This window comes from Etheostoma spectabile, chromosome 23, assembly GCF_008692095.1.
Source record: "Etheostoma spectabile isolate EspeVRDwgs_2016 chromosome 23, UIUC_Espe_1.0, whole genome shotgun sequence".
NCBI classification, from domain to species: Eukaryota; Metazoa; Chordata; class Actinopteri; order Perciformes; family Percidae; genus Etheostoma; species Etheostoma spectabile.
Window position 1 is genome coordinate 20,776,091 of NC_045755.1, and position 25,194 is coordinate 20,801,284.

At 41.0% G+C, this 25,194-nt stretch overlaps 1 protein-coding gene across 3 annotated transcripts; it reads left to right on the top strand.

Moving 5' to 3' along the window:
- The first annotated feature begins 1,886 nt into the window (after positions 1–1,886).
- cnot4b (CCR4-NOT transcription complex, subunit 4b) lies at positions 1,887–24,499 on the top strand. Of its 3 annotated transcripts, none has more exons than XM_032505376.1 (13): positions 1,887–2,156; positions 7,213–7,439; positions 8,381–8,578; positions 9,728–9,814; positions 10,775–10,876; positions 10,966–11,091; positions 12,239–12,363; positions 13,244–13,393; positions 14,399–14,456; positions 14,664–14,922; positions 15,989–16,444; positions 20,189–20,407; positions 21,582–24,499. In XM_032505376.1, exons 2-13 carry the CDS (start codon positions 7,266–7,268, stop codon positions 21,866–21,868), a joined length of 2,241 nt encoding a protein of 746 aa, XP_032361267.1. In that variant the 5' UTR covers positions 1,887–2,156; positions 7,213–7,265; the 3' UTR covers positions 21,869–24,499. The 3 variants fall into 3 exon arrangements, with proteins under 3 accessions (XP_032361267.1, XP_032361268.1, XP_032361266.1); XM_032505377.1 differs by having other exon boundaries at positions 7,218–7,439; positions 13,250–13,393; XM_032505375.1 differs by having other exon boundaries at positions 1,888–2,156; positions 7,218–7,439.
- The last annotated feature ends 695 nt before the right edge of the window (positions 24,500–25,194 follow it).

The window sequence follows — 25,194 nt, forward strand, 5'->3', positions numbered from 1 at the left end:
GTTGCACATTTTGTATTCTCAGCTTGTGTATATTCAAATATTTGTTCTTGTATTTTATCCTATAATTATTTCATGTATATGTGTGTCTATTGTATCCTAGTATTTCATTTATATTTATGTTCTGTGCTGTGTGACTGATTTTGGTTCTGCAACACAGTAATTACCCATTTTATTGGGATCAATAAATATCTATCTATCTATTTTATCTATCTATCTATCTATCTATCTCTATCTATCTATCTATCTATGTACTGTATGTATCTATCTATCTATCTGTTTATCTGTCTATCTGTTTATGTACGTATGTATGTATCTATCTCTTTATTCTAGGCCTTTGGTTTTGGTACCCAAAATGTTTTGTTCTGCTCGGGGTGTACGTGGCTGAAATCATATTTCAAAGGGGTACATTATTGAAAAGAAATCTGAGAAGCGGTGCTGCACAAAGTGGTATAAAGGAGGGAATTGGAAAGAGTGTGTACAGCTCAGATACAGGGTTTTCTCTGGCTTTGTGGAAGTCTTAGGTGTGCAACTCTGAGTTTTTTGCGTCTCTTTGTAGTTGTGTTTTATCGCTTTGTGGTCAGTTTTCTTGGTGGTAGTTTGCGTTTCATTTTCACATAATTTTGGACCGTTATTAGCACTATACCTGTGTCTAAAACATTGGAAAAGCTAGGGCAGATTGTAAATAAATAACACTCAATAAGCTTAGTTACATTTGTTGGGCTCGGGTGCTGCCCCTAAAACTTGTAAAGACAGGAAAAGCCCTGAGACAGAGTATGTCTTTAAAGCGCCCATATTACGCTCATTTTCAGGTTTCTATGGTTTCATTTTCTAAAAACATTATATTTTTGTTGTATTGCACATTGCTGCAGATGCTTTTTTCACCCTGTGTGTTTAGGTCTCTGTTTGAGCTACAGAGTGAGACGTCCCACTTCTTTATTTTTATTTTTTTGGGAGCTGCACAAGTGCAGTAGCTACGTAAGGTCACATCAGCTAGACAACTCTCCAACTTTTGTCAGTACAAGGCAATATTAGCTGGGAGACTATAGATAGATAATGATTGAAAATGGGAAATTATAGTGTTACAGCAGCAAAATCCATCACACAGCACATAACTTAAATATAAATGAAATACTAGGATACAACATACATACATACAATATACAATAGCATAAAATATAAGAACAAATATTTGAATATATACAGGATAGGAATACAAAAATGAGCAACTGCTTAAATAGTATGATGAAATGTAAATAAACCAATTGTGCAGGTTGCATATACAATATGCAGTAACACCCCACTGGGATTTGGGCTGACTTACTACTGTTGAACTTCATTATTAAACTAAACCATTACCAAATTACACCACTGTCCAAAAATTACAACCAGTACTAAAAATCAACGAGAAGATGCCAGAAATCGTAAAAATATACAATGGGTATTACCATAATATTGACTTTTTTTTTTGAAGTGTACATTTTTTCGGAGTGTTTTTGGAGTGCTGACTTACTATTGTAAGTCAGCCCAAATCCCAGAAAAAGTGATTTTATTTTTCATAATATGGGCACTTTAACACAAAGGATTTTACAAGTGGGCTTCATACATACCTTTTTTTGCATACTACTAATTTATGAAAATAATAATTGTTGGCATGATTTTATAATCATGTTTAAATGTAGCACAGTGAATCCTTAGGATGAACTGGACCTGTGGATGGCTACCTTAGTGACTACCTTACCTGTATGTAACATTCAAGTTATCTTAACATTTTATTATCAATCTTGTTTACACAACTCAAAGCAATTGTCTTTGCAGAATATTGTGTACAACAATTTTATAGTCGGTTTGGAGCTGCTTCGTTAGAAGAGACTACAATACCCATAGTTCCATGCGTGTAACACCCAAGACGATTTGCGCCGACTCACACTGAGTTGTATTGTGGTTGTTACCCCTGTTCTCTCCTCCTTCCCGTATAAGATGGTGGTTTGTGCCGCCAGCAGGTAGCCAACACCTTTACAAGCTGACAGAAAGGTTGGTTGGCTCCGTGACAACCGCTGACAGCTGCTAGAGACGGCAGCTTGCTGCAACCGTATCCCATATAGGCATACTTCTCCTTCAACATCCTGGAGAGGAAGCTGCGAAAACATATAGGCAGGGTGAGTATCCAAACAGTTATCCCAATAAATCAATGCTATACACTGGGCTACGCACTGAATTATCGTTTTCATCGGAAGCCAGAAGTGATGTAGTTCAGCCAAAGACTTGCAGCTGTCCGGGTACTGTTGGTCTGTTAGAGGCGCTGGCCGAGGCAGCTTCCCTCAAAGGGGGCTGCTGCTTCGGTTATGTCGGGCTCTGCCGGCCAGCGGAGGGCAGGCCGCGTAAACTCCTCTTCCTGACAGACTTTTGTAAGGAACAACTTATAAACAACACCCTACTTTGAGAGGAAGTGCCGGTGTCTTTTGATAAAAACAAATTACACAGTGAGCGTTGTTAATTACACAGCAAGCCACAAGAAAACCCGTACAAGACCAGACTGTATCGTTAGCTAGCAACATTCCAGTCTGGCTCCCAAGCCGGTTAGCATAGTTGGTTAACTTATTAGCTGGTTAGCTTAGCTTAGCTGGTCAGCAGCACCGGCGGAGCCCCGCTTAGCTAAGTGTTACGTTACTTCATCCAGCACATGACTGACAAAAAAGCTGCTGGTTCTAACCCTCAAACCAATAACGTTACTGCTTGTAATTTCACATTTTATTATAAATATGTGAACATGACAAATGCGTTACTTGACTGTTTATATATTAGCTAGTACGGCTCACACACTTTGCGTTACGTAACCTTACCCCAAACTTGTTTGGCGCATTTAGTAGATTCCCACCGTTTCAGAGCCACTCTGACATATAAGAGTGGCCATGAAACAATACGGGGAAATTAGCTTTCACAGTCTGTACAGAGAGGGCCTGTTAAGATGCCAAAGGTTGTCAGAATGACTTCTGAAATGGGCAGACTGTTGTATGAGCGATGGAGCCAATAGTCTTCCCTCGGCTCAGCTCTGTGTTGACATCTGACACTGTTGTCATTGGACTCATCTTCCTCCTAAACTGTCCACAAGCCAGCCCCAGAGACAGAGACACGCAGTGGCATCACAGGGCTGATGATGTGCCTTCAAACATCTTAATGTGTTCATTTCATTGTAATGCCCTGCAGTGACAGGGTATTGACTGGTTCCATATGGGCCTTTGGGCCACATTAATTACAAGTAATTGCATGTAAAGTAAGTTAAAAAGATATTTTCAGCATCTAATATTTAATTTTACTGCATTCTGATACATTTTATGCACCAATTTATGATAAAAATGTCTTTTATTTATGACAAGAATAACATAAAAATTCTGATTAAAATTATAATGGAATATATTGCAGAAAGGGGGCTTTCGCATCCAGGACCTTGGCCCAGATCTGACTACACTTGACTCCAAAGTCCAGTTTGTTTCACTCATGAACAGGGCATTATGGTATTTTTTTATTCCAAGGCATGCTCCTAAGTTGAAACATTTAGGAGTGACATATGTATGGTTAGCCTAACTGCTATGACTGTTGTAGCTAATTTGTGCAATAATGCAAAAGTGACTATAAAACGTTACAGTACAGGTGTTAGCAGAGTCTTTCTGCAGCTGGACGTTGCCATCTCTTAACTTTTGGCTCATCAACGTCAGCCGCATGTGTAAAATATATACTCCTTTTTGGAGGTGGCTTAAACCTCTTTGGTGGGCGCCAAACAACTTGACAGAAGTGATAAAACCATCTCTTACGTTAAAACTAACTACACCACTTTGAGGTTGAGAGATGTTACTGCCTTCCCCTTTTGAAAGATGAGTATTGCAGATTAGAGAAGGCAAGATACTTTCCACTACACATATTGACATATATACTGTGTGTGGAGAGGAGAGAGAGAGAGAGAGAGAGAGAGAGAGAGAGAGAGAGAGAGAGAGAGAGAGAGAGAGAGAGAGAGAGAGAGAGAGAGAGAGAGAGAGAGAGAGAGAGAGAAGGCTGTCACTGCACTCTTAACACTTTTGTAACACACTCAATTTGCTGAGGCTAGTGAGGCTACATGTTCTTCGTGCATTTGAAGCTGTGCATCTTGAAAACATTTTTAAATTAACAATGGATCAACGTAGGGCTGCACGGTCACAGACGCAGTGGAGCACTGAGCAGCTAAAGTGCCAGAGACCAAAGCACAGCTGATTCCTAATGCTATGAAATTGGGCCTGAATTTATTGGTGTTCAGGGCTGGGAATCCAGCCTCACTACTCCTTTTTTTTTTTTGTCCGTAGTATTGACAATTTTCTAACATACCCTGCCTTGAAGAAGATGTCCTTTTTTTTCTGTAGCCTACTATACCCTTCCTGAGCACCCTGGACCATGTTGCCTTGCCAATATACCAAGCCTTGAGGCTGCTGTGCTTATAATTTAGCTATGATAGCATTATTACTGTAACTCTACTTTACACTAGGTGTGTGTCTGGGTGTCTGTCTGTCTGTGAGTGATTGAGAGTCTGTGTGAGTGTGTCTGTGTCTTTTGGCCCACAGAGTTTGTAATTTATTCGTGATTTACATGCTGTTAGTTCCTTTAAGCTTCACAGCTCAGACCACATACGGAGCTTGGTTGTTACAGTTTTACTTAAATAAAATGTACCACTGCCGTATAATTTATTCTCCCCCGAGTAAAATAATGAACTTATTTTTCAGGGGTGAATGTCTGTCTTTATTTGTAAAATGATAAATTTCTGCTAGAGTCAAAGCAGTTTGTCTTGTTTAATGTCTGTATCTCCAACAAATGAGAGTAATATGGTAAAAGTAGTACAGGAGAGACTTTGTGTTCTCTTCATCTAAATAAAAAGGTGTGTGTATGTATCGACATCGGCCTTATTGATTTTGAAAACATTGGCTTATATCGTGCATCTCTACTCTCCACTCTTTTGTGACATTCCCTTCTGCTCTTTACCAGTGTGGTTGTGTTTAAATAAGCAAGTACTCACGGGTTAGTCTTATGCAAACAGATGTGTGCAGTGTTTGTTTCTTTATGAGCATGCCCGCAATGCATTTCAGTTAATTATTACTCTGACTAGATGTCTGACTTTGAGATCCAGGAAGATTTATTTACAAATCCAACATGAACTTCACTATGAAGTTGGATGTGGTTCTAAAATATAAGCAAAATAATAATGCACATTAATACGCATTTGACTTACTATGAACATTATTTACCAAAAATAAATGTTATAGCCACCAGCATGTATGCTATATAACAAGAAATAATGTTAAGAATTACATTAATTTATCTGTAATTATTAACATAAATGTAACATATTGCATAGTAACACAAACTGAGAATAAGTCATATCTATTACAGCACACATATTCATAACGAAGCACATATCTACGTCTACTACTACTATTACTACTACTACTAATAATATTACACCTTTAATATCTAAGCACGTGGCTCCACAGGCTGGTCTGTGTACTGGTGATTGCATGTTGCTAGCAAACACAACCTGAATTTCAATACGTGGCTGCACAAGTAATATTAAACATTCTGCACATCTATCAGCTATGCGATAAGACAGCAACAGCAATATTATCAAGGCGTTAATATATAAGTACATACAGTCCTCTAATAAAATCAACAGTACTTTTCTCTAGGTGTGTGTCTGTGTCTTTTGGCCCACAGAGTTTGTAATTTATTCGTGATTTACATGCTGTTAGTTCCTTTAAGCTTCACAGCTCAGACCACATACGGAGCTTGGTTGTTACAGTTTTACTTAAATAAAATGTACCACTGCGGTATAATTTATTCTCCCCCGAGTAAAATAATTAACTTATTTTTCAGGGGTGAATGTCTTTCTTTATTTGTAAAATGATCCATTTCTGGTAAAATCAAATGTGGTTTGTCTTGTTTAATGTCTGTATCTCCAACAAATGAGAGTAATATGGTAAAAGTAGTACAGGAGAGACTTTGTGTTCTCTTCATCTAAATAAAAAGGTGTGTGTATGTATCGACATCGGCCTTATTGATTTTGAAAACATTGGCTTATATCGTGCATCTCTACTCTCCACTCTTTAACGTAGAGCAGATAAAGTATACACATGTCAGGGATTTTGCCGGCTCGAAATGGGCCTTTGGGGGGGGACAACGACTATGCACAACAGTAAGCAGGATTGGTCCGCATACTGTAAAAGGCAATGAGTCTGTGACCTTAATTGACAGAAAATGTTATCAATGTTATAAGACCTGGATGATAAAAGTGAGAGAAGTTCTCCCATTCAAGTTTATGTTCTGCTTTTCAACGGTTATTTGGTACATTGCTGTTTAACACAGTCAAAGAGGATTTGAGGTGCTATTCTTTTTTTCTCCATCTCCCTCCCCCCCCCCCCCCCCCCCCATTACATACCGAAATGTTTTTTAATCTAAGCCTGTATTCCCCCCCTAACACATAACTGCTAAGAACCTGGCAATTAAGCTGTTTTGAGCACCACCACCTAAGCCAAAACTAACTAAATGACTTTTCTCAGATCCAGTGATTGTAGTTGGTTAGTCAGTCTAAATCCTTGAAGTTCAACTTCCGGGATTGCTCCCGTGCAGTGGGAATTTCCGCCGGATGCATGTATTTTCCATTTCCTTCCTCTGACAGCTAGCTAGACTATCTGCCCAATCTGATTTTTCTGTTGTACGACTATTTTACAACAACAGTGTGTGGCACGGCCCATGACGATTCTGATTGGTTTAAAGAAATGCCAATAAACCAGAGCAGCTTTTCCTCCCTTCACCATATTCTATTTAGAGTAGCCAGACCCTCCTTCAGCTCGCTTTGGAGGAGGGTCTGACAAAGCGAGACTAGATATTTATTTGTCATCTACTCTAGTTTTTTCAATGTTTTAGACACAGATGTGGCAGTTTCTTTTGTCTGCGTAGAGGAATTTCTGGTGCCCCCTAAAGAGGAGTTAGCCTGTGCCAGAGGAAAATCCCCAGTGTCAAAACGTCTTGGACTTTAAGCAGTCAACTTCCCTCTCATCCACAGCTGCTACCCATGAGGCTGACGTCCAGTGTGGACGTCAGGGGAGGACCTGTATTCTCCAACAGCTTCTGGTAGCAGGATTTTTGAAGTTGATGGTTCTCAGGATGTAGCTGAGCTGCTGTCTACCTTTGTCCCAGTGCAGCTCCCGTCCCTGTCCTAGACGTCCGGTCCAGTAGTGTGTGATCGTAGGATGTCCCGGAACCCTGGGGTGAAGGACGACCTGATGGAGTGCCCACTGTGTATGGAGCCGCTGGAGATCGATGACGTCAACTTCTTCCCTTGCACCTGTGGATACCAGATCTGTCGCTTCTGCTGGCATCGAATCAGGACGGACGAGAACGGCCTCTGTCCTGCCTGCAGAAAGGTACACCTAGTTTGTGAACCAAAGCAATGGAGGCTTTCCTTCTAATAACTGACACTAAGTCCAACTAAGAGAGATTAATTCATCTTATTATGCAAGCCTTAAAGTGTCCCAGTCTTACAATACCTCATGTGTCCAATAGTCTCCGTTTAGGGTGACCAGCATGCCCAAACAAAAGAACATTACATCTTCTAAATAGAGAAGGGCTTTCTTCAAGCAATCATGTTTGATTAAATCTGGTTTCATCTTTTCGATTTTTTTATTAATTGTTTCAGTTTCTGTATTTTTATAATGTCTAAATGACAAAAGCCCATCATAAATTCCCAGAGCCCATGGAAATGTCTTCATATTTCATGTGTTGTTTGTCAAAAGCTGTACAGTCCAACAGACATTTGTGTCATTCCACAGCTCCAGCAGTTCATGGTTGGGTTTATCACGTCCCGTACTATGTGGTCCAGGGTTGGACCTGACTTCAACCCACTATTTGGGCCTTTTTTTTTTAAATGGATGTGGCAAACTCAACGACTGCTGGCCAAATCCGGCCCTACGTTTATTGGGCCTGAATATCAATTTTGGTACATAAATAATTTTTGCCCGCCTACTTTCTCGTTGCTTCGCATCGTTTTTGTCACTTTTAGCAAAGTTTTTGTTGCTTTTTTCTTTGATGGCTTAGGAACTTTGCATGCCGACTTATTTTTAGGGTTTAATGTCCACCAAACTTTCAGTGAAAAAGCTATGTGACACATGCAATTATACAGTCAAAGATATCTGACTTTTTTGATGAAATAAAAGCAGGTCGGTAAGACACACGTCTGGCCCTTAATGTGATCCATTCTTTCCAGTGTGGCCCTTAGTGAAACTGAGTTTGACACCCCTGATATAGACTATAAAGCCACGCAGGTGTTTGACAGATGGTTTCCCTGAATGATGTGTGTGTTCTGCAGCCATACCCTGAAGACCCGGCGGTGTACAAGCCACTGTCGCAGGAGGAGCTGCAGAGGATAAAGACGGAGAAGAAGCAGAAGCAGAACGAGAAGAAGCAGAAGATCACCGAGAACAGAAAACATCTGGCCAGCGTCCGGGTGGTGCAAAGAAACCTGGTGTTTGTGGTGGGGCTGTCACAGAGCGTGGCTGACCCCGAGGTGAAGAACACACACACACACACACACACACACACACACACACCACACACACACACACCACACACACCACCCCACACACACACACACACACACAGTGTATGCTGCTATGATGACAGTAGATATTCAGATGAAATGAATAATATTGGTATGTAATTGGGCAGCAGCTTAGTCGGCCTACATCCTCCACACACACAGCAGTCCTGGAAAACAGCGGGGGGGGGGGGGGGACATTCCATGCCATAAATATCCTTTGACTGAAGTGACACTATTGATTGTGTGACTTAATTCAACTAACTTCAGATGAGATTTAAGAGTTTGGGAAATCATGTCAGATTTATTTTTGATGAATTGAAGTCCCAGTGAAGCAGCGGTAGAGAGATGAGGACGGATGGCCTCCACATACAACTGCCTTTACCATCAACAAATCCCACCTCAACCATATTCTTTGTGTAAACCTAAAGTTTTTGCCAGCTAAAATCCACACATACACAAACGCATACATTCTACTAAAATATTCGGGGTCAAGTGCAGTTTCATATAAAAGGCAGGGTCATAGGCACCCTACGTCACATTGGATTGGATGCATTTGTGCAACCCCTCCCAAGGTCAAGATGAGTCCGCAAACATATTATGTTTTACTGGAAAAGAAAAGAGAGGAATTTTATTATAAAAATACTTTATGATTTTTGTGAGACATTTTTAGCATGCCAAGACTGAGCAGAATGTCCACAGTCCTGCCACCTGGAGGTGACAGGACACACACATGCACACACATTTTGCATATGTGAGCAGCAGATTCTTATGGACGTTTGATGAAGTCAAACCCATTATTTGTAAAAAAAAAAAAACACAGTTGCTGTAATGAAACCGTGAAAGAAAACATTGCAGACAATTGCTCACCGACTGAATGTGTAAGTAGCCTAAAAATAGATGTTATGTGGCCACTGCTCTGACATTCAAGGAGTTAGGCTACCAATAGCCTAATTAGCACACATCAACAGTTATATTATATTTTGCCTTAAAAGTGAGCATTGTTTCATGAGCTTATGCTGTATAATAAAATGATACGGAAAATGGACCAATAAAGCAATAACCATGATGACGATAAATGATTACGACATTGGATTTTGTGTCTTCTGTGTTTTACAGGTTCTGAGGAGGCCAGAATATTTTGGGAAGTTTGGGAAGATTCACAAAGTGGTGATCAACAACAGCACATCGTACGCTGGCTCCCAGGTGACGCGCTGCACACCAAGCCAGCAACAGCGACTGTGGGGGGCATCATGTTTCTGGGTCGTTTGTCACATTAATTATGACAATAATTTTCACAGATGAGTAATAGGATAAAATGATGATGTGGTGACATTTAAGGGGGCTATGTGTGTCTTTCAGTTTGTGTTGATTCTAGCGGTAGTGTTTTTACCACACCTGCTGTCCTGTTACCCACTGTATATTACTGAGTTAGCGTTACTGGGAGGTCATATAGTTGCAATGCGTTTTTCTCAGACAGAAAATCATTCATTTACAATAAGAGAATAAGTTACAGATGCATTGTTGCATTTCAGGTGTTGCAAACGGTAACTCAGCCTACTTTGGATGCATCACAAGCTAAACCAGGTATCACTGTCACTGCAAAACATCAAGAGTTTGTTGTAGCAACAAACGTAACGATAACTTAGATTAATGATATAAGTATTTCATGAAACCCAAGAACGCTTTACACAAGTAACTTTACAGGAGGACAAGGGACCAGAAAAGGCCAACACAAACACGGTCTGAAATAAAACCCGGCTACTGACTGCAACCACGTCACACAATTTAAAGTTATTTTATTAATATAATGGACATATTACATACCTGAGGGCCAATTCAGGGAAGGTTTTGAATCACTTACAATCCCGTAATTGTTTCCATCTGTAGTTGTTCTTGGTTTAATTACCTTCTTTCCTGTGATGGCCCTGCCCCAGTATCAGCCATAACTACAGCAGCAGATACCTTCTAAAATAACTTAAAATGCAATTAGGCCTACATGAAGAAATCTCCCACAGTGTACAGTGAAAACTCCCGGATCCCTTTTATTAAATAGCTTCAAAGTCTTCACTACATTTATTAAATGGGTCTGGACAGACGTGATGGTTGGTGGAGGCTGTAGTTGAAGTTTGTATTGATCTGTGTCTGTGTCTTTCTGTTTCCCAGGGGCCGAGTGCCAGTGCCTATGTCACATATATTCGTTCAGAAGATGCTCTCAGAGCAATCCAGTGTGTCAACAACGTGGTGGTCGATGGCAGGACGCTGAAGGTAAGGAGGAGAGATAAAGGACACAGTGTTTGAGTTCCTAGAAGGTTGGGCTGAATATTGAGTTCTACAATTAATTTTGTCTTCTGCAGGCTTCTTTAGGAACTACAAAATACTGCAGTTACTTTTTAAAGAGCATGCAGTGCCCCAAACCAGACTGCATGTATCTACACGAGCTGGGGGATGAGGCTGCCAGTTTTACTAAAGAGGAGATGCAGGTAAGTCCAGGCAGGGTAGTATGAACCTTTAATCGCTTGAAATAAGGGTATTAGCCATTGAATTTAAATGTTTGGTGTAACATGTTGAATCATCATGTATTAGTCCTCTTTTTATTATTATAGTCATTTGCTTTTTTCATAAGGTTAATCCTAGAATAATTTAACATATTGCAGATTGTTTTTACAGAAATGTAATAGTTTCAGTGGAGCTTTCATTTATTTTTTATAACTTCAACATGACTGTTTTTTTAGCTACATATATATTGCTAAAAAAATAAAATTGAATCGTAGTCGCAATATCTGGCAGGGAAATCTCAATTAGATTGTTTTTCCCAAAATCATTGAGCCCTAGTGTAGTAGCTCTGAAGACACTACCCAACTCTTTAAACTTAACAAAAACCCATACCTTCTTCAACAAATTCAGACATTTTCTTCAGTATTGCACAATATGTTCTGGTTATTAATACCATTAAGGCAAGAAGAGCCAAACCATTTCATAAAACTATGGCATTTCTAGGTAGCTTGACTTCTTTGGACATTGGACATGTCTGGCTAAGGCATGAGTATACCATACGTAGGGCTGGGTACCAAAGTCAATACTTTTAAGGCACACACTAAACTGCCTCTAAAGTATAGAGTATCAAAAAATGCCTCTTCATTCTATACCCAATTTCAATAAGGAGTGAATCTCATCAGAGTCAGTGAGCCAATCAGTACGCTGCATGCTTCTACCAAGATCTAATAATGCCTGTGATTGGCTGTCTAATGTAATACGTTGTAGAGACACGCAAAAAGAACTCTACACAGAGACGGCTCATGTAGTAGGAGCTGGGAAATATATACAAGATTTGTGCTGTAATGTTGTCATTTCTTTTTGTTTTATAAAACTGGTATTGACAAATTGTTTAGAAACCGGTATTGAAGTCACTGCACTGGTATCGGTAGCAGTACTGAACATTTTTGAACAATATCCAGCTGTAACCATATGCCTGTAACTAAAAGGAGGAAATCCTCAGCAAGAACAGCCAAATGTTTAACTCGTATTCCACACTATATGTCCCATAGTGGCCTATGGTTCCCCCTTTCAGTCCTCACGTATTCCATTGTAGTACTGCTAGCTCTCGCTAATCTGTTATTGTGTTTCCAGGCAGGAAAGCATCAGGAGTATGAGCAGAAACTACTACAAGACCTGTACAAAAGTAACCCGACCTTCCTACAGAGTCCAGCGGTGTCAGGGGACCGGTCGAAGGGCAAAGGCAACTCCTTACAGAGGTATTGTAACAGCAGCGTGTCTTTCTCTGTGTGTCTCTGTAGGGGTATCTATCTTTTTTAGATAAAACAGATGTTGACACAAGACACTCCCTGTCTTGTGTCTCCCTCTCTAGTTTCCTTTTGGGGACACCATTTAAAATTGGGAAAAGTTGGAAATTGTTTTCATAGATTGTATAGATCTATACATTTACCTGCTATTTCTGACAATTTGATGAGTAAAAATGCCTATTATGCTTAAGTAAATAAAAATGAACAAAACTGGTTATAAATAATAATATATAAGATCTCCAGGGGAGTCAAGTATAACCCGACTCTGGAGATAAAACTTTTTAAAAGTAATTTTAATTGCTATTTTGATTCTCACTTCTTATCATTTTGGCTATGGTGATTTTCCTATGGTGCTGGCTGAAAACTCTTTGGGGGGCCGCCGAAAAGTCTTCTGTGCAAGAAAAACCCTGAACACCCAAAGAGTAAATCTCATCAGCATCATTAGCCAATCAGCACGCAGAATGCTTCTATCAAGATCTAATAATGTCTGTGATTGGCTGTCTAATGTAACACTTTGCAGAGAAACACAGAAAAACTCTTACAAAACTGTTGTACTGTAAAACTGTTTCAGAAAAAGCGTGGTAGGAGCTAGAAAATATATACAAAGATTTGTGCCTTAATGTAATTTTTTTTTGTTTATAACAATGGAATTTAAAAAAAGTTTTGGTTAGGAACCAGAGTCAAAGTCTCGCCCTAGTGTTTTTTATTTAAATAATTGGAGGTGCATTCCCTCGCTCTTTTAAAATCCCAATGAGCTACAGTAACTCCAAGGCGTGTATGTGTTTATATATAGTTTTGTTTCTGTGTCTGTGTGCTGTCCCGGCTCTCTCAGCTCCAGTAAAGACAGCCTATCATCAGACCCCGGGAGGAGTCCTCCATCAGAGGGCTCAGACTGTGAACACTTGACCCCTGCGGGGCCCCAAACTGACCCAAGCCTGGACCCCGTACCGGCACTCTGTCCTTTCTCCTCACAGCTTGCTAGGTAAACTCAGCAGCCGCCATTTCACTGTTAGGGTCTTTCTTGGAACATAGGCTGCTAGCAGCTATGTTATCTATACATTTATTTTTTAAAGCTTGGAAGTCTTGTGTTAAACTTTAAGTTGACTTGACACCAACTGCTTACAAATGTCTTTCAGCCAATCAGAGTGTGAGAGACTGAGTGGATTTCGATGATATGTTATGGTAAAATACCATAGGCCTTTATTTGGAACAGGTTTATACTGGAGACAGGCTTTACTCCTAATTTCACCTGCATCTCAGTTAATGTTAACTCCAAACCAGAGCCGCCACTTTCAAACCAACATGGCGGGCCACTCACTGGTGTCCCTTGGAAACAAGTTAAAAACGCTTGTCTTTCTTAATCGTTTTCCAGAAGTGGGTTCCTCCCAATTCTCCACACTTCCTCCCTGGTTCCTCCATATATTAAACTTAAGACACATTTAAGTTACTTTATTTACCTGGTTATTTTTATATAAAAAAAAAACAAAAACCTGTGCAGCTCTATTATCTGATACATAAAGTATCAGATCTGGATTCTGTATCGGCCGATATTTAATATATAAAAAAAAAAAAACAGACTGGATTGGGGGTGAAAAAAAGCTGATTGGGACATAATGCAACTCAACACTAAGTCTAACACTAGTCTTCCAGTCTTCCTGTCATTGGTACACCTTTAATGTTAAAAACCTACCTAAAGTCAACAAGAAGAAAAATTAAAATGTAGAAAAGCAGAAAAAGAGATGCCTCTGTTTTTGTACTGATGGAATCAGTGCTGTTGAAATACACATTATTCTGAATTTACCATGTGAGAACGGTGCTTGTAGTCACATTTTAACCTTTATTAGTGCTGGCCAGTGTTTATTTGAAACCCCTTTTTCATAACCAGCTTTTATTTGATAATTTTTGGTAACTATATATTGGGTTGGAACGCTCCTCGTCTTCTGGTAGCTAAATATACTTAGTATTTTTCTCTGCTTTTATATTGCAGCCCCAGCCACACACTGACAGACATCACCAGTATAGGCAACGGTGAAACTGCACAACTGGTAAGAAGTGGACTCCTAAGCAGGAGTTTCCAGATGTTTTGTTTGAGTGAAAGTGTCCTGAGACACGCCAGTTGTACCTTCTGATCGCGATGCATCTCGTACATGGAACCAGCCTTTTTGAAATGAACAGTGTAGTTAGAATGCAGTATTTATGTTTTGCAATACGAGTGTTCTTAAACCAGAAACTCCCTGTCTTGTGTCCTTAAGCTCCGTGGAGGCAGTGAGTCTCCGTCGCCCCCCCCTGGCCTCAGCAAGCCCAGTCTGCTGCTTCCCATCAGTGTCCCGGGCCACACAGCCCGCTCCCCGTTCGAGGCGACTGCCGCCGAGTCCCAGTCCCTGTTCTCAGACAACAGTAACTTCAGGCATCCCAACCCGCTGCCCAGCGGCCTGAGCGGCTTCCCCAGCTCCCCCCACAGCAACGCTGACTGGCCCACAGCGCCAGAGCCACAGAGCCTCTTCACCTCAGGTCGGTCTCTCTGCGCTTTGTGTCCAGCTAGAGTTGTCCTTACGTCCAGTCAATTTGATTGTATTTATATAGCCCAATATCACAGATCACAGTTTGCCTCAAGGGGCTTTGCAATCTGTACAGCAGACAACACCCTCTGTCCTTAGACCCTTGCTTCATATGAGGGAAAACTCGAAAATCAACAGAGAAACGGATCCCTCTCTCTGGACAGATGGACATGCCATATACAGTACTGTATGTTGTTTGTACAGAACAGACCAGCATAATATAATTACAGTATAGACAATCCAAATGACATAGAATGTGAACATATATGAACAGCTAGAGAGATCCTTAGATTCAGTGGCTATCAGAAAGGTTATTATTGTGGTCGGCAGGACAATAAGTGCTAGGCTTGAGTGATACATTGAGGCTAAGACCGACCCGCCAGACAGATAATAAGGAATAAGCTATTCATTGAAGTTAAGGCAGAAAGATGAGCTTAAAATTTGGATTTAAATCCTCAAAAGATGAAGCGATTGTGTCTGAACTTGGTCTGACTGTTCTCCAAACAAATCATCAAGAAGACAAAGTTCCGCACACAAACTGATTCCGATTTTTCAAGAAGTTTAGTTTAGCAGCTAGCAGTAAAACTGAGCTCGTGGACCCTTCCACCGAGTTCAGTGATTTTTACGGCCGGTTGCATGCTGCTCTTGGCAACGGCTGTCGGTGCAATTCCCACAAAATTGTTGTTTTAACATTTCTGTTTGTGCACGGATTGAACAAATGACACACAACATATGAATTCATGGGTGTTGGAGGTGTTTGTGTTGGACAGAGTCAGACTAGCCGTTTCCCCCTGTTTCCAGTCTTTAGTTTACCTGATTTTACTAATGAAATGTCTGCTAATTGTCCAGCTGTATGGACAGCAGCAGTTTACAGAATTACACAATATGAGTGCAGTTATTCTTTCAGGGTATTTGTATTGAAATGAAGACATTGGAATCAAATCTAGAAATTAACAATTAGTTTCTTGTCATCCAAACAAACTTAAACACCATTAAAATTGACGTGTGTTTGTGTACAGATACCATGCCGGTGTCGTCGTCCACAGACTGGCAGGCCGCGTTTGGCTTTGGCTCGTCCAATCAACAACAGGACGACGACCTGGGCTTTGACCCGTTCGACGTCACACGCCGAGCTCTGGCGGACCTCATTGAGAAGGAGCTCTCTGTTGAAGACAGCTTTGGCTCCGCCCACAGAACGCTAGGGCCCCTGGGAGGGTTCGCACCCTCTCAGCACGTCCCACAGCATCAGCACCCTCGCAGGGCGGACTATAGCTCCTTCAGCTTCCCCTACCACCCTCCATCTTCCGCGTCCCCTGCATCCTGTGGCTCCTGGATGGCTTCCACCTCTTCACGCAGGAACTTTGTGCATTTGAACCACACGGTCAGTGTGATGGCCTCCCCCTCACACAGCAGAATGGACTTGACAGTGCTGCCAGGACATCGCAGTACTGGGCTTGGAGGACTCCCCGTCACAGGTAAGACTGGTTCAGGGACATCTGCCCTGTACACCTGTAATAGACTCTAACATGATGTGGATTACAGGTGTAAACCATAGTTTAGTGTCGCTAGATGTGTTGGGAACCGTTCCCTCCTTCACTCACTCACTATTCATTATATGGTTTGTATTAAATAGTGAGCTATATAGGAAACGATCACTGAAAACACATTGTTGCGTCAGTAGATGCAACTTCTAAACGTCACTATCAGCCACACAGCATGTGTTCTGTACAGAATAAACCTTTAAATCAGATAAATGGGAATTAAAATTCCTCTGATTCAAAACCAATAAAAACATCATATAAAACGTCATCATGTTGAGTCGATTCTGAACCAACCAGCTGTTAAAAACAGCTGACTGCTCGGCATTTCCCAGCTTGCCCTGGATCTTGTAGTGAAAAGCCACTGCGCTGCCTGTGTCTCAGAACTGCGGCCGCCTTGATCTTGTGAGGTTATCGTTGCCCACGTGTATAAATCTAACCAGCATGCAACGGGCGGCGATCGCCGTTGATTGAATCTGCACAGAGCTGGCTCATCTCCAACGAGCCTAATGTAGCCATAGGCGCTCATCACATCTGCTGTCATTGCTTGAATTGGAGGACAGAGGTTGATCAATGTATCTTCACTTTTTGCCACAGCTGATAAAATTATCCAGACTTCTTTCTGCAGGTTGATAGCTGCTGTTCTCTAGAGTGAACAGAACTGTGATGTAAAAGTATGTTGCTGACTGCTGCCACGCTTACAGGAACCAGAAAAGAAAAGAATTGGCGGATAAACAAACCAACAAACATGGAGAAGGGTACATGGCCATTTTCATTTTAAAGTTAGTCCAGACGGCGCAGTTGCCAGGACCACCGTATTTTGTAGCAATTGCAAAGTTGAATGTTCCTATCGCTGGAGTACTTCCAGTCTGAAAATATCACTTCAATACAATACACACAGTTGATACCAGCAAATCATTCAACAAATCAAGCAGTGGCACAAGGCTTCGGCAGATTACGTTAGATGCAGCGTGTGGGACAAGGATAGATCAACAAAAACAAGAGAAGCTAAAAATGCATATATATATATATATATATATATATATATATATATATATATATATATATATATATATATATATATATTATATATATATATATATATATTATAAATATATATATATATATATATATAAAATATATATTATATACACACACACACACACACACACACACACACACACACTACCAGTCAAAAATTTGGGGTCACTTACAAATTTCACTTCCACTCCATTATAGACAAAACACCAGCTGATCAGAGTGGATATATATCTACATAAATTGCCCATTATCAGAAACCATTTATCCAATGTTCCGAAGGCACATTCTGTTTACTAATCTGATATCATTTTTAAAAAACTAACTAGAAAAACATTGGAGAACCCTTTTGCAATTATGTAAGCACATAATGTAATCTGATTACTGCCCTGGTTAAAAAAACAATGCATCTGATCTCAGCTGGGATTCTGTCTACAATGGAGTGCTATGGAAATTTCTAAGTGACCCCAAACTTTTGACCGGTAATGTATGTATGTATGTATATGTATATATTAATGCTGTCAAACGATTAAAATATTTAATCACATTAATGTCATAGTTAACTCAGAATTAATCAAACATTTTTATTTACTTTATAGGTACCTTGATTTGTTTTTGTCCCATTGTTTTTTTTTCTCATTTTAATGCTCTTATCAACATGGAAAAGTGTATTGGTCTGCTTTGTGCAAATGTTTTTTTTTTTTTTAATTGAAAACAACATTGAGATACAGCCTACCAAGCAGCGTCTTCTCTCTTAGGTTGGAATGGTCCACCATTTATGGGCTGCAATATCAATGTGTAAGTCAGTCAGCCACATCTAAAGATAAGATAATAATTGTTAAATGAAATTAGTTAAAGACGATGAGGAGTGGGAATCACCAGGCCTCTCCCAATACGATATCCTCATGATGCTTATACCACAATACGATATTATTGCGATTTAAACATATTGCAATATTCTGCAATATATTGCAATTTATAACCTTTTTTTCCAACTTCTAATTTTTCAATCCAATTTCAAATGATGTCCTCAAACTTTGTCTGTTTTATCTGAATGATACATTTCTCTGTTTGTTCATCTCACTTCAATATTGGTGCTGCAAAATGGAATTGTCAAGCAGACAAACACACACACACACACACACACATTTATTTAGTTATTTATTTAGCGTTGGCAGACAAGCTTCCTCTGGTAGCAGGTGCTAATTCAGAGGAAAAGAACTCCTCCCTGTAAAGAAGTGGCGTTGGATAACTTGGTTCACGTTGATTTTGATGGCAGCTCTCTGTGTCATGAATTAAACATGGAGGCACTTGTTTATCTGGAAATGCAAATAGAAACATAGGTGATTATGTTAATGCCAGCCATGCTTCCCTGCCTGACAGCCTGATTAAAATAAAAAGAGGAATACTGCGGGAGGATTGTTTCTTCTTAATCACTCGTGTTTTTGGGGTTAGTGCTTGGCAGTATTTAATTCAAGAGCTTAAAATGATTAATGGAATCTTCCAAAGACTTAATGCTAAAGTAATGGCTTTGGTAGATGGGTTGTCATAAATAATACTTCATAGCATTTCCAGTCTCTTCCATCTTGTAGGAAGCTAGCTGTGGGGGTTAAGGAGTAAGTCGACTAACAATCATCCTGTCATGTCAATTAGTATTTATTATTCATAGAGCCATGGTAACTTTGTGATGCCTGCTGTCTGCAACGTCTCATTGGACCGAGCTCCAAACCACAGCACCGCCATACTGCCAGGCTGCAGGGGAAAACATGGCAGCAGAATAATTAACCCGCTGCTGCAGCCTCTCTGGACCCGCTGTGACCTACAGTGTATCGTCGGATGGTTTGTTGGGAAAACTTGATGCCGTCATTAGATTGTCTTAATCATTGTTCACTGATGTAAACGGACCTTCCTACCAGTGAACAGGTGATTGAGCATGTGATGAAACCCATACTTAGCTGTTGACTCTGAATGGCAGTCTACCATTTAAGTCTTTTCCACACAGATAGGAAGACCGTTGTGTGGACACTTTGTATACTCTTTTTGGCAATTAAAAAACAACAAACATTTCAACATATTGGATGCTGACTCCAATGGCTACAACTAAATCTCAATCCTTTTTTAGTACCAAGTTCCCTCTGGTGTGTCCACTGTGAATTCTCAGTCAAATGTAGAAAAGAAGTGTGGTTTTGGTATCAGTACTGGACCTCTTACACTTACTGGTTTGCTTTGATTAAAGCATGACACAATATTTGAGCCCCTATTTCGGTCTTTGGGGATCAGTAGAGCTGTAACAATTCCACATTTTACAGTACAATTTATAGTCTCAGAAAAGAATTTTCAGTGAATTTAAAACGATTTATTCATGTATTGCTTTTTCAAACAAGTTTTCAATGAATTCCAGTATACGTCTTCTGGTTATATCATTGTCATGTGAGCCAGATAATGTAAAAACACCTGTGTACCTGTGTTTTTACATTATCTGGGTTTACGTTAGCCTATGCCTCTTTATATCATAAAACATTGTCATTTTTCATAGACTTACATGAACATTGACAGTAGAACATCACACCTCCTCAGTAAAAACAAAGCACTAGTATTATATTGCTAGTGAATCACGTTTTCCTCTCACCCTGTCCTGTGCAGAAAGCAGCAGCCGTGGAGAGAGTCTAAATGTGAAGGAGTGGCAGGACGGCCTCAGAGCGCTGTTACCCAACATCAACATCAACTTTGGAGGGCTGCCCAACTCCTCGTCTTCCTCATTGTCCTCCTCCTCCAATGTCCAGCACACGGGGCCCCCAGGGCTTCCTCACAGCCTCTGCTGGGACCGCACAGCCAGATGGATGGACCCAGCCATAATCACCGGTAGGAGCCTTTAAAGCTTTTTAAAGGGCCACTATTATCTTTTGGTAAACTGACTGGATACTCTCGCTGTTTCACTTCCTGTCCTGAATTAGACCTGGCGCGAATCTGTAGTGGAGTGGAGAGCCGCTATATACATGCTGCTGAAATGTGCCGTGCCGCAGCTGGTGGAATATCAAGCATTGATTTGAATGGCAGTAATTGTTCACTGGGGTCGCACTGCCTCCGGAACGCAGTGCAGACGCACCTGGTGGAAAATAGGGGTCATACTCCTTTTCAGCATCATGTACTCTTGGGGTCTACTAGAATAGGTTTACACGCTCTGATGCCGCACCAATGGGAAAACTGGGCTTACGTTGTCAATCAATGATCATCACTAATGGAGGAATTGCACTGAGGAATGTGGGCGGGGCGTTTTCAGACAGTTGAGAAAAAGTGTTGTCTGTGGAACACAAAGCTCCATTTGGAGTGAAATGTGTTTTTTTGCCCTTTATACATCACAAAAACTATACCCCACTAAAAGATGGGAAAATCAAAAAAGCATAATAGGCCTCTTTAAAAAGCTGTCGGCTGATTCCAAAGAGTGGGTCAATGGAGATGGAGCTGAGGTACTTTAACACAATAGATAAGAGACGAGACATTTTTAGTTACACTTCTATTCAGGCCAGTCAGGCTCAGGGTGACAAATTGGACATATAGGATATATGTGGGACTTGTAGCCGTCCTTGTCCCTGGTTAGGCTTTTAGAAATGACACACACGGTAAAACACCATAAAACAGACGTGTAAACAATTGTAGCAGAGAAACAGGAAATCACAGATGCATAACAGTAAAGCAGACCTGGAGCAGCAGCCACATACAGTACATGCATGAAGACGGACGATACAGCAGACTGAGGCAGAAACCTAGATGGGTCAAAGCTGACAATTAAAGCCAACAGTCACATAAATACATAACAACCAACAGGGAAACCAACACAGACACAGGCACACTTATGTAACTAAGGATACGAAGTAAAGACATTTACTAAAATAACTACTAAGAATAGACAAAGAAGGGGGCATAAATTCCGCTGGACTGTATCAAGCATATGACTTAGTGTTTGCAAATGAAGCCATAGATTTACCTTCGTATTAAAAACTTGTGTGTGTATGTACTGTTGCCTTGTCCTCTGCAGGTATCCCAACCTCCACTAGCAACGGTCTAGACTCTCTTCAAGACGACAACCCTCCACACTGGCTCAAGTCCCTGCAGACGCTCACAGAAATGGACGCCCCGTCCAGCTCTGTCTCACAAAATGGCTCCATGGGGAGCCAGCCGCCCCCCCACAGAGCCGGCTGGGCGCACTACCCGGCCCCTAGCAGCCAGTTCCACTCCCCGCCGCCGGGCTTCCAGACAGCCTTCAGACCCCCAACACAGACCCAGACAGACCTGCTACAGAGCGCCGCCATTGACCGCCACTAGGGACTCTCAATACACATACACACGCACACGCACACACACACGCACACGCACACACAAGTGTCGCTACCTGAAACAGGCAGATACAGTATAAAAAACTATGAACAACTAATAAGATGATGATGATAATAATAATAATAATAATAATAATAATAATATAATGTCTTAATTTCTTCCTCCGACCAGATCATCTGCGCTTGTGTTTCATGTCTCGGTTCATGATTGTTGGTATGAGTAGGTCGAGGCCAGCTGTCCCAGCCACCCCTCCTAACAGACACACAACCAGAGTCTCTCTGGTAGAACAAGAAGCAGCAGCCTTTACTGAATCTGAACAAGCTTTTAGAATCACACGGCCACTTCCAATCATGTGCAGAAAGTGTGTTTGACAGATGCTTAGGGATCGAATCAGCTGACAGATGTGATGATTTGAAACATGATTGAACACGTCTCTTGATAAACGTCTTCAACAAGCTGCAGCTGAGAATCAGAGCTTTGCGTCTTTGATCAGTAAATGGAAGGTTCAGTATGGCTAAGGTATGGCAGAGCGTAAGGAGCCGCACAGCTTTGGTATCTAGTATATCACCGACAAAAGAGCTTAGGGAGCATGCAACTATTTTGAGCGCTACAGTCTGCAAGTCAAGCTTTGAGAGTAGCCAGGCACGATTTATAAGAATCACGTGTGTGACGGGGTTGGAGCTCATAAGTCCAAGTAAGCCAGTTGAACATATGCGTATGCGGCATACGCACATCCCATCGTCTCTTTCTCTTATCTTCCATCTGGGCAGAAAGCACAGCCGTAAACGTTCCTACTGCTATGGTCATGGAAACGCTCCTATTAGCTGTCGTTTGTTATCTCTGCCAGTGTGTAAGAGGGCACGTTGAGTGTGTTCACCGGGGTTTGGCCAGTCAGAGAGACCTGACTTTATATCACGGTGGCTCGTATAACGCACCTAGATCTCTGACTGACGTGTCTGCTGCCAAGTGGCATTGTGGGTAATATAGGAGCCAGGTTTTCTTTTACAGGAGACGAATGCGTGCAATAAAACAGGTATCTCCGGTTCTGCTGTCCACCATTGGGTCTGATGTTATTATAGTAGCACTAAATCAATGGAGTTCTGTTTAAATACACAGGATCAAAGGAATAATGTCAAGAAATGGAAGACGGCGTTATTAATGATTGGAAGAGTTGCAATTAATGTATGCCTGTATAATAGTCTCCACTACACGCTTCTGTTCCTACTACGGAGTAGGATGGTGCATCGACAACCGGTTCCAACTTGGAATCTGATTGTCTGTCCCAAATTGAACACGCTCAAGTTTTGGTTTCTGTAGCGACCGCCGCCGTACTTTCAAGCGCCCGTTGTGTTGTATGGCTTTATTTTACGTTGAAGAAGCCGGCTGAAAGTGTAAATCACTGTTGAATCCTCCTATCTGTGAAATAAGCATGTGACCCCCATGAACTAAAGATGGTTTTATTCCATTTTTTTGCTTCCCGAGACAGAGTATCGATCCAATACCAGTGTGTCCTATAGTTTATTATTTTTTAACAGCTGATGCTACTATCCTTGTATAGATGGGATATGATTGCTATCATTGGCTCAGGGTAAACTCTTTGTGAAACATGAACAAACACAAACGGTATAGCCATAGAACTTTCTTTAAGTATCCAGTTTGACAATCAGTTATAACAGAAATTTACTTCTTTACAGTAGTTTTTCTTTGGGTCTAAATTACGTGAAATCTGACTGGTGCATAAAGTCCAGTACTTTCAATACTGATACCAGCATTTGAGACAGTATTTAAGTTTAGTTTTTTCCTATACTGGTTTCACAACAGCTCTAGTTTCAACTCCACCCCTCAAAGAATCGGAATTGATAAGAACCGGAATAGAAAGAAAATATCTGAATTGGAATCGGCGTCTAGGTTACGCATGTCCCTCTTGGACATGGACAGAGCCTTCCGGTCTGTTCCATAGAGTGAAGGTGGTGTATCTGCGTGGTAGTTAGGCTGCTGGTATATTGAGCGTGTGTTGGCAAGACCTCTGTATCAGAGGGTTGAAGCTGGACACACGAAGGATGTGGTTTAGCAAAGTCAGTGCCACCGTGTGGCGCTCCATGCCACCTGTCTTCAGACCCCTCGCCCAGTGTCCCAGATCTCCATGACAGCTTCGAGCCTCACCCGGCTGAGTGACAAGACGTTATGGGCACTCCATGTGGTCTAGGCATGTGTAATCTGGACTTGTTGAGACAGGAAAGGTCCCAGTTTAAGCTTCTTTAATTGAGTGTGTCACCTTTTAGATATTTAAATCAAAAGTTGGGCTGCAGCAGGAAACTCTTACCACATACTTTCATTTCAGAAGATTGGTTGATTGTTTAGGCGCTGTGTGCTGGGATAGTAGAGCTTCAACTCAAACCACCATAAGGTACACATCATGTACCCCTGTATCATCCAAATACATGCTATTTGCGACAGCCCTTTTTTCATAAGGTCCTGACAACTTTAATAACAGTATTAAACCGTATTCTTGAGGATTACACGCTAACATGTTCTCACAATGTTCAAACATCTAAAAATGAACAGCTGAGGTCTGGAGCACAAAACCAACTAAATATGAAATAAAAGAGAAAATATCAATTGTGGTGTTTGGTCATTATTTCCGGGCTGTAGCGAGAGGGTCTGATGGTTTCCACTGTGGCCTGTAAAAGCATCTGAAGGGACAGACCTTAAATGCTTTAAGTGCAGGCCAATGAACTTGCTCAGTAGACAGCAATAATGTCAAGAGCAAATGAAGAGCCCGGCAAAGGCAAGCCAATGACACGGTCACACCTTTTACTAGTCTATATCGTCGATGTTTCATTTGCTCCTGTGCTGCCGGAGGTTTCTTCACATGTACGTCCCTGTCCTCTGTCTCTGTGTTGGTGTTCTAATCTCCGGTTGATTTCTGAAGAATATGGTTAACTGCTCCTCAGATCTCTGCAGGGTAAGTTTTGGTATAAGAGCAAACTAGAACTCTACATAAATATGAAGAACACAGACACAGTTTAACAAGCAAACATAATACAGTCGCTGCTGCCTAAAACAGGAAGGAAAGCTTTTAGAAAAAGCAAACGCTGTAAATACATAAATCACAACGCTTATCAATATTAGTTCCCCATCAGTCAAGACCAAGATCTGACCTGAATTACACTTTCCATTAACTGTCGTTTTAGCCTTTTATTTCAGTTGCTACCCTGGCAGTGGGAAGTCATTGTGAGAGCAAATAAAACATTAAAACATAATTCAAATCAATGTGTGGCATTGGCCACTCATGGCTCAACAAGTTGACATAT

Bases quoted from the DNA above. Each gene is read 5' to 3' on its own strand.
- cnot4b (XM_032505376.1), top strand. From the start codon at position 7,266: ATGTCCCGGAACCCTGGGGTGAAGGACGACCTGATGGAGTGCCCACTG. The intron at 12,364-13,243 runs GTATTGTAACAG...CGGCTCTCTCAG, and splicing joins AAAGGCAACTCCTTACAGAG to CTCCAGTAAAGACAGCCTAT. The intron at 13,394-14,398 runs GTAAACTCAGCA...TTTATATTGCAG, and splicing joins TTCTCCTCACAGCTTGCTAG to CCCCAGCCACACACTGACAG.